Source organism: Mauremys reevesii, linkage group 1, assembly GCF_016161935.1.
Source record: "Mauremys reevesii isolate NIE-2019 linkage group 1, ASM1616193v1, whole genome shotgun sequence".
NCBI lineage: Eukaryota > Metazoa > Chordata > Testudines > Geoemydidae > Mauremys > Mauremys reevesii.
The window spans coordinates 294,368,621-294,381,453 of NC_052623.1; the positions used below are offsets into that span (position 1 = coordinate 294,368,621).

Consider the following 12,833-nt stretch of genomic DNA (forward strand, 5'->3'; position numbering starts at 1 on the left):
CTAATCCAGTTATGCACATAACTTTAAGCACAAGAGTAGCTCCATTCAAATCAGATAAACTTGAATTTCACTTTTTTATATACTGTCAGCTTAATGGTGGTAATGCAATTTTTATTTTTCCCACAAGCTGATCAAAGGTAGATAATTTTCAGTTGTAAAGGGTTGATGTACATATAATGTGAAAAAGGAAACATATGTTTGCATCAAGAACAGATGTAAAAAAGCTCAGTGTTTGCAGTTTTTATATAGTCTAGTATCTTTCTTGGTGCAGAATAAAAAGAAAAAAGGAGGACTTTTGAAAATAGGCTTATCAAATCTAAACGGCTAAGTAATATTTTTAGAAAGCTGATGCTAGGTACACCTTATCTATTTTGAATGTGAGATGTTAATTGTATTTCTAAAGTATATCAGTAAATATTTGTCTGGCCAGGATTATTTCTATTTATAGAAGCAGTTCATGTTCAAGTATGTGCATGTTTTTGTTTTAGGTATCTCTTGAATTTTCCAATGCCGATTGAATTTACATCACCTTTGTATAAAGGACATCTTACAGATGATATTTTAAACCAGCAAGTCCCATTTTTGTGGCAGATCTACTGGTGAGAATTTTTATAGCCTCTGAGAAATGAACACTGGGTCCGAGAAAACAGTGGATTTTCTAATTTGAGTACGTTTTAACATATTTAAGTGTGTATTACATTCTTTGTGAATGACTAATCCACCAGTCCTTCTAGATGCTTCCCTGGCTGCTGCAGAACAGAGATGGATTTATGGAGCTGTAAATGAGGATGTCATCAAAGGCTCACGCTTGGCAAAAGTTCCAGAGGTTCTGTCCTTGCTGAGCCAGGACAGTGGCTGTGGCTTATCTCTACCAAAATTGCCAGTGGCTTTTTTTTTTTCTTAAACTTTTCTTCTTTTCTCTCTTTCGTCTATCTCTACTTCTCTTTTCTAGGTTTTTCCCATTTCTCTATTTTGCCTTTGCTTAGTTGTTCAGCATTCCACCCTCGTTGGCCCAGTCTTCCTACAGTAAATACATGCATGCTCTAAAAGTTGAGACTTCCCAGAGACGGACCTCTTCTCAACAAGGGAAAATGCCACAGTCATGATTTTCCTCAAGAAGAAAGCGATGTGTAAAGATGTACAGATCCCAGTCACGCACTTACGGTATACTTTGTTTTTTCTGCTGTTCCCTCTGAAAGCAAGGATATTCAAGATTTGCCAGGAGAAGATGCTAGTTGTCATGGTAACACCCAAAATGCCAAAGAGGACCCTTCTTTTAGAATAGGCAGTGTCATTGGGATATTCTCTTGTGCTGTCATGTAAGAAGCCTACTTCATGGTCTGGTTTTATGCCATCTCCATGATTGACTGCATGGCTTTTTGAATAGAGAGGCTGAGCCAGGAATAACTCTCCAAATTAATGCTTACTTATTTGGTGGAAGGTTTCTTTGAAGACAGCAAAGCTAAAAACCCTCCTCTCGAAACGTACATCTGCTGTTTTACCTAGCTGCATTTGTTGCATTGTTTCAGATTAGATGGTAAACTGTTTGGAGAAGGAACTTTTCATCTCTCTCAGTATCTAGTACAATGAGGCCTCCATGATACAAATAATAAATAACATGCAAAAAAGAACAGTGTGTCAGGTTACAACTAATATGCACCAGGATTAAATATATCCTGAAGTTTATTCAGGACAACACAGCCCCTTTGGCACTGGGAAAAAGTAAACTGAAGATTCATCAAGCACCTATGGATAACTTGCTGTCTGGACAGTGAGCTTATTCTTGCATTCCACATGTACGTTTTTAGCTTCTTGAATCATAAAAACAATCCATGCCTGGCAAGATTAGGAAACACCCATTTTAGAAACCTTGTACATCATGTAGTCAGACTATCCATTCATGAGAGTCTGTATCTTATTTCCTATCCATGATCAATGTTTCTGAGAATAATAATTTCAGCAAGGAGAATCATTGAGCTTTATCAGCCTTCTTGATAAAGTTGAGCAGTACAGCATCTTTAGCTATACCCTGCTGAGCAGTGAAGACAAATCTTCAAAAGGATGGATGGACTCAGGAAGTCAGCAGGTGCCTCTCTTTCCTTTTCAGGTGCAAAGGACAGATATTTCAAAGTTCATCTTGCCAGGTTCATTGCTGTCTTATACAATCACACAAAATGGAAATACCAAAACCTGAAAGGATCAAGGAGCAACAACATTTACTTGGAAAGAGCATGTGACTTTTGTGACTAGTGACATGGTTGGGCATTTGTTCACACATTCTCCAAGTACTATACACAGAGCCTTTGGTTATCCACTGTGCTGCCTTTGACATCGGCAGTCTCCATGCAGTGGCAGAGGGCTCATTTAGCTATATAGCTATATTTCATTTCTATACTTTTATTTTTATTTATTTATTTATTCAGAGTCTGGATGCATTTTTTTTCTTATAAGCTACTTAGCCAAAGACTTCTTTGCAAACTCCTAGCTAAACCCTTAAGTATAGATTGGTGGATGAGTGTCTGGCAGAAATGTCTCATCTGTTAATCTCTATTCTTGGAAAAGTTCTGTCCATCAGTCTAATCCTCCCCTTCTTCCGGGAGCAGAAAAACAATATTAAATGTTTATTGAGCCATTGTTTGTCATTATTTTTTTTTCTTGCTCTTCTTGGGGGAGGGTGTCAATATATTTGCTGTTTACCATTTCCCCCTCAGTTTTGTTTCTGAACCTTTAGTGTTTAACTAGCAATCATAGTCTGATATTCTCAAGTGTACATTTAATTATGCCTTTTGGAATTTTATTGTTCTGGAGCTTTCCAGAGGGAAGCTCTGGTCACCTGTCTCCAGTCTGCAGCAGTCAGAGAACACTCTTGTGTAAGGATTGGCAGAAAGAAAGGTACTTTTCAAGAGTAGAAATGTACAGGTAAGAGAAACTTTTAATCTTTATTTAAATGCATTATAAATACCTATTTAGTTTACTCATTAACTGCTGTAAGATTAGTCATTTTATAAATTATGATTGATAAAATTGAAATTGGGCTTATTTTAGCAGCATTAATGATTTCACTTCTGCCTTTGTGAAATGTTAAACTCTGCATTGTCCTTATCTTCTTTTATTTAATATACAAAGGGAAGAGCAAACCCACTAAGGCATAATGTTGTTTTTTAACTTTTAAAACAAACAGTTTATGCCAGTCTCTTCATGCAAGTGTTGGTGAAGCATTGGATGCTTATGAAGCAGCTCTAGGAGCAGTGATGCAACAGGAAACGGTGCAGAACATTTGGATGGAGTAAGTTTAAATGAAGGGGGGAAAGCCACCTAATTTCACAGTTGTAAAACTAAGGCCTTTGGAAGTGTCAATTTGGTTTTCTTTTGTTTTGTTTTTTTGCAGTTACCTTGTTTTTCTCAATAGCAAAGTTGTTGGATCCAACAATAAAGTTCAAGAATTCAAGCTTTTTACTGATCTAGTGAACAGATGTCTAGTTACAGTCCCCACCCGATACCCTATTCCTTTTAGCACTGCTGATTACTGGACCAATTATGAATTTCATAATAGGGTAAGAATTTTCAGTAACCAATTGTATGTTAAATGTGTATTGCTAATGACCTGTTAGTAAGTTACTTAAGAACATTTGTTGCATTAGAGCACCCCACGCTTATATTTTCTCATAGCATTTCCCAGTTTCTTTAAAAATGTGAATTTAGGGAGGACAGTGAATAAGCAGTGAACAAGGGAGACTGTTCTGAGCATAGAAGGCATAAAGATTAAATGGAAAAAAATGTTTGGAAGAGTAGTAGGAGAAGGAAGAAATTAGAACAGAAATATTGTTGGTAACAAGATTATATGCGTTCTTAAAGGTGAGGCTGAGCTGGAATTAAATGCAGTGAGACACAAAAAGTGAAGAGATTGAAGGAAGAAGTTGCTCTACACCAGCAAGACAGCAATATCACATCAGCAAAGAAATTTTTAAACAAATTGGGGAGATGAGAAGAGGATAAGACTAAAGAGAAAGTTATAGTAGTTAAGGCAAGATTTGATTGGAGTGGATATGTGTGTTTGCAGAGGGGAAAAAGGGGTTTTTTGTTTCTGTTTTGGTCATGAGAGGAAGGAGAGACTTCATGGTGTACAGTGGCAAAAGACAGCAAACCTCTTTGTAGAGATAGTGGGAGATGGGAAGGGTACTGGAGTTGCGACTTTTTTTAAGAGGGTGGTTCAGCAAAATTAGGAGGTATAGAGCATTTTGGAGGGTGTGTGGAGTGGCAACAAGACATCCAAGATGGGGTGTCTGAGAGGTCGTTGGAGATAAATGAGTGTGAAGAGGTAGTTTTGGGAATTATCTACGTAGAGGTGGTAGCTAAAATTTATGGGAGTGGATAAGGTCCAAGTGTAAAAGGAGGAACCAGTGCAAAATCTCAAGGGATAGCAACAAAAAAGGAGAGAGTAAGAGTCCCTGAAATATGCTTAAGGAATGATCAGCAAGATAGAAGAACCAGGAGCACTCAGAGGGCAATTCTACCTAAGTAACTATCTGAAATGCTTCCTTCAGAACTGTTCGAGGACAGAACAAATGATTTGATGGTGTACTGCAGGGGTGGTCAACCTGAGCCTGAGAAGGAGCCAGAATTTACCAGTGTACATTGCCAAAGAGCCACAGTAATACGTCAGCAGCCCCCCCATCAGCTCTTTTTCTCTTCCCCCTTCCCCCCCCCCCCTTCCAGCACCTCCCTCCCACTGGCAGCCCCACCGATCAGCGCTTCCTCTCCCTCCCCACACCTCCCGATCAGCTGTTTTGTGGCATGCAGGAGGCTCTGAGGGGGAGGGGGAGGAGCGAAGGCATGGCAGGGGAGGGGTCAGGAAGGGGTGGAGTGGATGCAGGGCCTCTGGCAGAGCCAGGGGTTGAGCAGTGAGCACCCCCCAGCATATTGGAAAGTTGGCGCCTGTAGCTCCAGCCCTGGAGTCGGTGCCTATACAAGGAGCCACATATTAACTTCTGAAGAGCCTCATGTGGCTCCAGAGCCACAGGTTGGCCACCCCTGGTGTACTGCATTAGGGCATGCATGTCTATGAAGTGAAAGTATATGGAATTTTTGGCTGACTAACACTATATACTAATGTATTACTTACTATCTAGTAATTAAACAATTCCATGCCATCTCCTTCCTCGTGCAGTAAGAGATTTCGTATGTTTACTTGGCTAGTGTAAATTGGCATAGTTCACTGACTTCAACAGGACTTTGACTAATTACACCAGCTAAGTATATGGCCTTAGTGTTTAGTTGTAGAACACCTTGTGCTGTTGCTGTGAAGGACATTGAGAAAATTGTTCAAAACTTGTATTTATACAAGTATCAGAGGGGCAGCCGTGTTAGTCTGGATCTGTAAAAGCAGCAAAGAATCCTGTGGCACCTTATAGACTAACGGATGTTTTGCAGCATGAGCTTTCGTGGGTGAATACCCACTTCGTCGGATGCATCCGACGAAGTGGGTATTCACCCACGAAAGCTCATGCTGCAAAACGTCTGTTAGTCTATAAGGTGCCACAGGATTCTTTGCTGTATTTATACAGTTATGACAGAAGATGCTAAATTTGAATGAAAATCCTTCTGGATGGGTGTGTCTCTTTATCCTCTTTCCCAGTTAGTGTTATATACATATGGTAAAAATTTCAAAAGTGCCAGAGTAATGTAGCTGCTTTTGAAAATTGTACCCATGAAGTTAAAGCTGAAAGAATCCTCATCTTGAGCATCAGCTATTTGAGTTTTATTAAGTTTTTACAATAGTAATTGTGACTTTGCTAATCTGAGGACCAAATTTCTTTCTGGAGGCTGGGTGAAGCTTTACTCTAATGGACTTGAAATTTTGTTCAGTTTAATTGTTAAATTTCTAGGCAAAATATAGTAATTGTATCTCTCAAATAAACAGTTACTTTTAAGATTAAGCTTCATGCTTAAGATTCATGTTCCAATAATTATATTTCTTATCAAAATTACAGGCAACTAGAATTCATACCCTTTTAAATTGGATTCACTTTTATCTTCAAATTTTACAGGTAATTTTCTTTTATTTGAGCTGTGTTCCAAAGTCTCAACATTCCAAAACCTTGGAACGGTTTTGTTCTTCTATGCCTACCAATCCTGGACTTGCACTAAGGTAGGAAAATAAACTTAAGGGTGTATATTGCTAGCCACTTCTATCTCTCTTAAGATTACTTCACATGGTTGTAGTTGGGAATTCAATGTATTTAAAAAACAAATAAACAAAAAAAACCCAAAACTTGGAAAAAAGTTCTTTATATAAAAGTCTAGCAAAAGCAGAGGTATATCCATGTATCAGCCAGAATACAAGTAAAACTTCTCTAAAATAAATCCTTGGTATGAACATCTTTTAATATAATAGAAGAGAGAGAATAAAGACAAGTGTTGTGGTGACCAGTGAATGTAGGAGTTTGAAAAGGGGACAAGTTGTTAAACTGCAAGTACTCCTTTGCTGCATCCTACCGAAGAACACCCTGGCATTTTGGCATCTTACCAGTTGTTTCCCAATGCCCGACAGAATTCTGTTCCATCTACAGAAGGGCTAAAAAGTGACTTGCAAGAATTATTGGTAACTTTCATAGTGCTATCTGGGGTGTGTGGTCAGAAGGCTAGAAGCTCCAGACTCTCTTGATTTGGGGTGAGTAGAGAAACACTAGGGAAGAGTTTAAAAAAAAATTTAAGGCCTACAATCACTGTCTAGTCAAAATATTCAACAGAGGACAAAGAATATGTAGATACACCTCTACCCCGATAGAACACAGTAAAGCAGCAGGGAGCCCCAGGCCCTTTAAAGTGCCACCCGAGCCCCACTGCTTTACTGCGTTTATATCCGAATTCGTGTGGAGCCCTGCGCCCTTTAAATCACCGCCTGAGCCCCGCGGCTAGAACTCCAGCGGTGATTTAAAGGGCCTGGGGCTCTGGCCACTACGGGGAGCCCCAAGCCCTTTAAATCCCAGTCCGAGCCCCGCTGCCGGAGCTCCGGCAGTGATTTAAAGGGACCGGGGATCCCCGCAGCGGCTGGAGCCCTGGGCCCTTTAAATCGCCGCCGGTCCAGTCCAGACCAAAGCCGACATAACGCGGTCTCACCTATAAGGCAGTGAGATTTTTTTTTGGCTCCCGAGGACTGCGTTTATATCAGGGTAGAGGTGTATGTTAGTGCGCTAGGGCTAGTTTGAACCTTAACTTAAAATTTGTTCAGATTTTATTTTTTTAAATAATTTAAATAATTAAAGAATTTGTCTTTAATTTCTTCTTTCCTGTTTATAAGAATTTTCAGTTGATGCAACAGATGGGAATGATTCATATTTATAAAATGTTTCAAAATGCATATTTACTCAGACTGGGCATAGCTCTAAAGAAGACATTATTATTTGTCATGTACATCTATAGCTCAAATGGTCAGCTTCTTATTTTATAGACTGAGAAATCCCAGAGATCTCCCTTTTCCTTGTTATGGATCAGTGGCCTGAAATCTTTTAATATTTTTTTAAATGACACACAAGATTGAATGGCTGTATTTATTTATTTTTTTTCCAGCGAAGAAATAAATTCCTCACCAAAACCTGTTTATAATGGTGCTGCTAGGTTGCACATACTAGAAATGTTTGCTACCTATGTAGAACTTGTGTCCTCTGCTAGGAATATCTGTATTTACAGACTGGATATAGAGAGATCTGATTTCATGCTGTTAGTTCCTAGACATGTGAACATATAAAACTGTAGCACCATTTGGAGCTCTTTAGCATACCACTCTTCTTGGAGATGTATACCCACCTCACACATGCTGAAGAGTAGAATTTTGACCTCTGACCTCACAGTGCACCGAGAGCATGCTTTATGTATCTCTGACCACACACTTTGTTGTGATTCCCTAAACGTTTGCCTCCAATAACTTTTTTTCAGCTGACCTAAAAATTGGTGGTGTCACTATGCACATAAGTGCATCATACCTTATATCAACGTGGTTGTATCTTTAATATATTTTTTTTATTCCTTATGATCAGAGCTGTACTTATTTCCCTTGAATGTCCTTTACAGGCTGCTTCAACAACTTTGGGAAGAGAACAATGTTCAGATACTGAAACTGCAAGCCAAGATGTTTACATATAATATCCCAACATGCCTGGCCATCTGGAAAATGTAATGCAACAATCATAAACCTGTTTTCATAGATATTACTTTTGTTTATAAGGTTTGCATCACAAAGGTAAATCTGAAATGTCCTTCAAATTGGATTTATACTGGAAGGCTTTTTTTTCATTATTTTTAAAATTCCAACATTTGGTTGAGACAAGCAGAGGTATTGATAGTTTGAATGTAAAATGAGTCATTTAGTTTCCATGTAGAAAAAATATATAGGCAATTATTGTTTGGATAAATATAGAAAATGTATTTTAATTATTAAATTATTGACTTCTGTCTCCTCCTCCTCTCTACCCTCCCTTTTATATATCACAATAGCAATAATCTCCATTATCCAGTGATGCTCAACTGATCATTTTCTTCAGTGTTTGTTCATAATGGGGAACCACTGAAATGTCTTGCTCATGTAAGGTTGTTTTAAAAAATGGCTACTTTTTTTTTTTTCCTTTTCACTATAGATTATCATCATTGGAAGTTAGTCTGTTACTTTCAGGGCGTTTGTAATCCCATCCCACAATCAATATTCTGCCAATAATGGCATTTAATTCCATGCATGGATAAATTATTTTTGTGTATTTCTTTTTCTCAGAGCCATTGCTGCTGAGTGCTTTCTAAAGGGACAGAGAGAGGTAAGTCAACATTGCCACTGATCATTTCAACAAAGAGTATTCTATGAAACTATCTGGGTGATCTGCACCCAGATCATAGTTCATTATATAAAATTAAGATTTTGGGGTAGTTGAAATGTTCTGGGCATAAACCAGAAACAGATACTTCAAATACAAGGAATCTTTTTGCAGTTCATTTTGTCAACATATTATACTCTTGGGATGGGTGTGTATTGTTATGCCATCAACTGGTTCTTTGGTCTATAGACAGTTAGGGTATATCTACACTGTAATTAAAAACCCACAGCTAGCCAGTGCCAGCTGACTGGGGCTTTGGCTAAGGGGCTGTTTAATTGCAATGTAGATGTTCAGGTTTGGGATGGAGCCTGGGCTCTAGGACCCTGGAAGATGGAAGGGTTTGAAAGCGAGCCCAAATGTCTACACTGCAATAAAACAGCCCCTTAGCCTGAGCCCTGCGAGCCAGAGTCAGCTGGCGTGGGCTAGCTACAGGTATCTAATTGCAGTGTAGACGTACCCTTATAGACCTGGTTAAAGTTTCTGGGTCTGCTAACCAAAGGCCAGGAGGTCTGTGGTCCCCCTGCACTTCCCTGTTTTTTTGATTTTCAATATCCCCTGTGGATGTAATGCCACATCTGATCAAAAAATTATTACATTACATCCAAACATACTGAGAGAGGCCATCAGCTTTTGTAGGCTTGCTATATGGTTTGCCAAAAATACTTTTTAATAGTCCAATAGCACTGCTCATGCACCCTCCCCAGCATCTCAGTACAGCAGCTCTCAAAGAGAATGGAACTTCAGATGGGACACAGACAGAATTGATCCTGCTGTAGTTGCTGTTGCCTCCAACAAAACACTATTTGGCCATGGAAAGATGCACTGTGTTGGAGGACCCGGAAGCCATGAGTTCTAGACTTATGTTTCTTCTAACTGGTGCTAATTTTGTACTCTTCAGAACTTTTTATTGAGCAAGACCTCACAGGTTACACAAACTGGGAATAGAACTCAGATCTCTAATACTGCGGACTGAGTCGCAGCCGCTTAGCAAGATTGGCACTCTTTCTGAAAGACAAATATTTCTCCTTGGGTATGCTGTCTGTAAAACAGAACTGCTTCTGCATATGTAAACTCAAGGTTTCATTCTGTTATGTCATAATCCTGAGTTTGTCCTCTGAGGATAACAGCAGTTTCCTACTTCCAGCTATCATGTTGGTATTTCTTTCATTGAAGTTGTTTGTGCAGCCTTGCTAAGGGTTTGGGGTTCAGCATAGGCATAGGGATTGAATGGCATAGGGATTGTTAATTGCACATAATAGAATTTGGATTTGCCTCTTTAAAAAAAAAATACTGGGAAATATATAGTCATTTAGGCTGTAAAGTCAAGCACTTAATTCTGGTTTTTCCAAACTTTTAGGGTTGCTCAGGCAACTTTAATTCCTGCCTCCTTACACGCGTTATGATGCAGTCTTTAATGGTATGGTCGCAGCCTGTCTTTGTTCCACAGGACCCTGTCTCATTCAGTTTACAAGATGGACAGTTCTCAGGGCGTGAATCAAGGTTGCACAGTGAAATAAGACAGTAGGACTCCTGCCTCATTCACACTAGAACTTCAGAAATATGTACGAAAGGAGGCAGGGTTCTGCAGGAAGAGCAAGGATAGGCTTGGAGTTAAGACAGTTGAATGCCACCTAGGTGAATGCTTTGTCCCACCTTTGCTTCTGCAACAAATTTCTGATTTGCCCAACATCACATAGAGCGCTAAGTATTTGTTGCTTTCTGGGTGCTTGGCTTAAGACATTTGGCTGCTGAATTTCAGAAATGCTTAGCACTTGTAACTGCAACTGAAGTCATTGAGACCTCTGAATGCTCAGTACCTCTGGCAGTAAAACAGGATAGTCTAGACTAGAGGAATGAGCAGAGGGTTGGGAATTGGGAGGTACTGAATTCTAAGTCTGGTTCTGACACTGATTTCCTCTGACATGGCACTTAGACAGACAAAGAATCCCTACCCATGAAATGGGAATGTTTATCCATCTGCCTCCCAGGGTTGTTCTGAGGTTTAATGTCTGTACCGTGATTTGAAAATAGCCTGCTCTAAAAGTGCAATATAATCTCAAGAAATGGATTAGGTGTTTCAATTTGAGGCTCAGTCACTCAGACACCCCAAATTGGTGGGGACTTTCATAAACTTTGCCTTAATCTCCCTGTTCCTCCATTTCCTATCTATAAAATGGGAATAATAATATTCTTTGTCACAGGGGAGTTGTGAAAGTGAATGCATTAATGTTTGAGACCGAGATAATATAATGATGAATGCCATACACAAAAGCCCATGAGGCAGTTAATTCTGTATGCAGTGCTGGATTTGGAGGGTATGTAGTAAGCAAGACACAGGGCCACACATTGAATGATGAGGAGAAAAAGATATTGAACATCTGCTTCATTCCCTGAGCATCATGCCTCCTGTGAAATGACAGGCAGGGGTTTTACGGAAAAAATAGCATTTAATCATGTAATTAATCATACTAATGCGCACTCAAGGGTCAGAATTAAAGCACAGGCAGGCTTAAATCTGGCATTTCCTAACTTCTGACTGCTTGAGTTTGCAACCTACATTTTCTTATAAGATTGTTTTTTGTATGCAGAAATCTTATTGAGACAGTTCTATGTGCTTTAAATGTTTGTATTTTCTGAATACATTGAGTAGCATTATTTTGGTATTTGTTTTTATTTTACAGGTCCATCATTTATATCAGAGAGCCTTTCAGAAGTTACCTCTATGTGCAACACTGTGGAAAGATGTAATGTTTTCTCCTTATGTTTCACTTTGAGGTTTCATATAAATTTTCTGCATATCCCATATCCATAGATGTGGTGATGCTCAAGCTCTGGCTAAATCTTATATCTGCTTCCCCATCTCTTACAGCAACTCTTGTTTGAAGCATCAGGAGGAGGTAAAACTGATAACCTGAGAAAACTAGTTTCCAAGTGCCAAGAGGTTGGAGTCAGCCTAGATGAGCTTTTAAATTTAAACACTTACAGAACAGAAAGCAAGAATCACTGAACGCTGGGTGCAGTCAGTCCTAAGTCCTATTAAATGCCAAAATCATTTGAATGATTCTTCAGGCTGATCCATGCCTAAGCTCTGTGTCAGGCAGATGAGCATTGCTGAGCATATCAAGTCTCCAATCTGCTTTCCTTGAACCTGGAAACAATTAACATGACCCTCCTCTCTCTGGATAATTGAACTCCCTGCTTGGCCTGCTTCTGGGCCCTGCCAGAATCTCATAACATCATGTACGTAAGTATAGTTAATCAAAATGACAGACTTTTTTTTTATGTTTTCCTTTTATTTTCCTTTTTCTTTATCTTGTGCTGTTCCTGATTCACTTGACACTCTCGCTGATGCCTGAGAGATCTGTGTTTGGGGTTAAGTACTGGACTGTGTTTACAGTAAAAAGCAAGCAGTCCACTTTGGCTTTTTCCTTTTTTTAAACCTTTTTGAGATTTTTTTCATTACAGGATTTAAAACAAAAGCAGCCGCTCTTAAGGAAAGCGTAACTGCCAGGGCCACAAGTATGCTTCTTGCACTTGAAGGCTCTAAGAGGGTTGTTTACTGCCCTTTCTGCATTCTGGACTCATGGCAGAGACTATTAAACTTGAAGATTAAAGAAACTATTGCAAATGCCAGTGCATCAGAAATAAGAGTGGTCAATTATTATGTGCAATTTTTTTGTAAAGAAATTTTAATTTATAATAAAGTTTAACAGTTTAAAGAACAGTTAATATTGAACTGTTTTGTATTAAGATACTACTCTGTAGTATTAGTTGTTTATACAAAGATATTTTGAATATAAGTTAACTTTTAAGAAAGCTGTTGTCTTTATTATTTGTTCTCTATTAATCACGTGAAAATGGGATTGAGATAGTCACAGTTATTCTGACTGGGAAATATTTTTCATATTCCACAAAAGGTCTTTCCTCCTTCTGCCACAAGTACAAACACTTTGTCATATTTTGACAGTCACC

The 12,833-nt window shown here is 38.9% G+C and overlaps 1 protein-coding gene across 5 annotated transcripts in view; it reads left to right on the forward strand.

The window, feature by feature from the left end:
- Positions 1 to 12,585, forward strand: part of ZFC3H1 (zinc finger C3H1-type containing) — a 58,853-nt gene extending 46,268 nt beyond the window's left edge. For all 5 annotated transcript variants that reach the window (XM_039499992.1, XM_039500008.1, XM_039499999.1 and 2 more), the window contains 8 exons: positions 489 to 599; positions 3,182 to 3,286; positions 3,389 to 3,554; positions 6,048 to 6,148; positions 8,071 to 8,172; positions 8,765 to 8,804; positions 11,543 to 11,605; positions 11,731 to 12,585. In XM_039499992.1, coding sequence (XP_039355926.1) covers positions 489 to 599; positions 3,182 to 3,286; positions 3,389 to 3,554; positions 6,048 to 6,148; positions 8,071 to 8,172; positions 8,765 to 8,804; positions 11,543 to 11,605; positions 11,731 to 11,868 — 826 coding nt within the window. In that variant the 3' untranslated portion in view covers positions 11,869 to 12,585. The remainder of the gene's footprint in view (positions 1 to 488; positions 600 to 3,181; positions 3,287 to 3,388; positions 3,555 to 6,047; positions 6,149 to 8,070; positions 8,173 to 8,764; positions 8,805 to 11,542; positions 11,606 to 11,730) is intronic.
- The last annotated feature ends 248 nt before the right edge of the window (positions 12,586 to 12,833 follow it).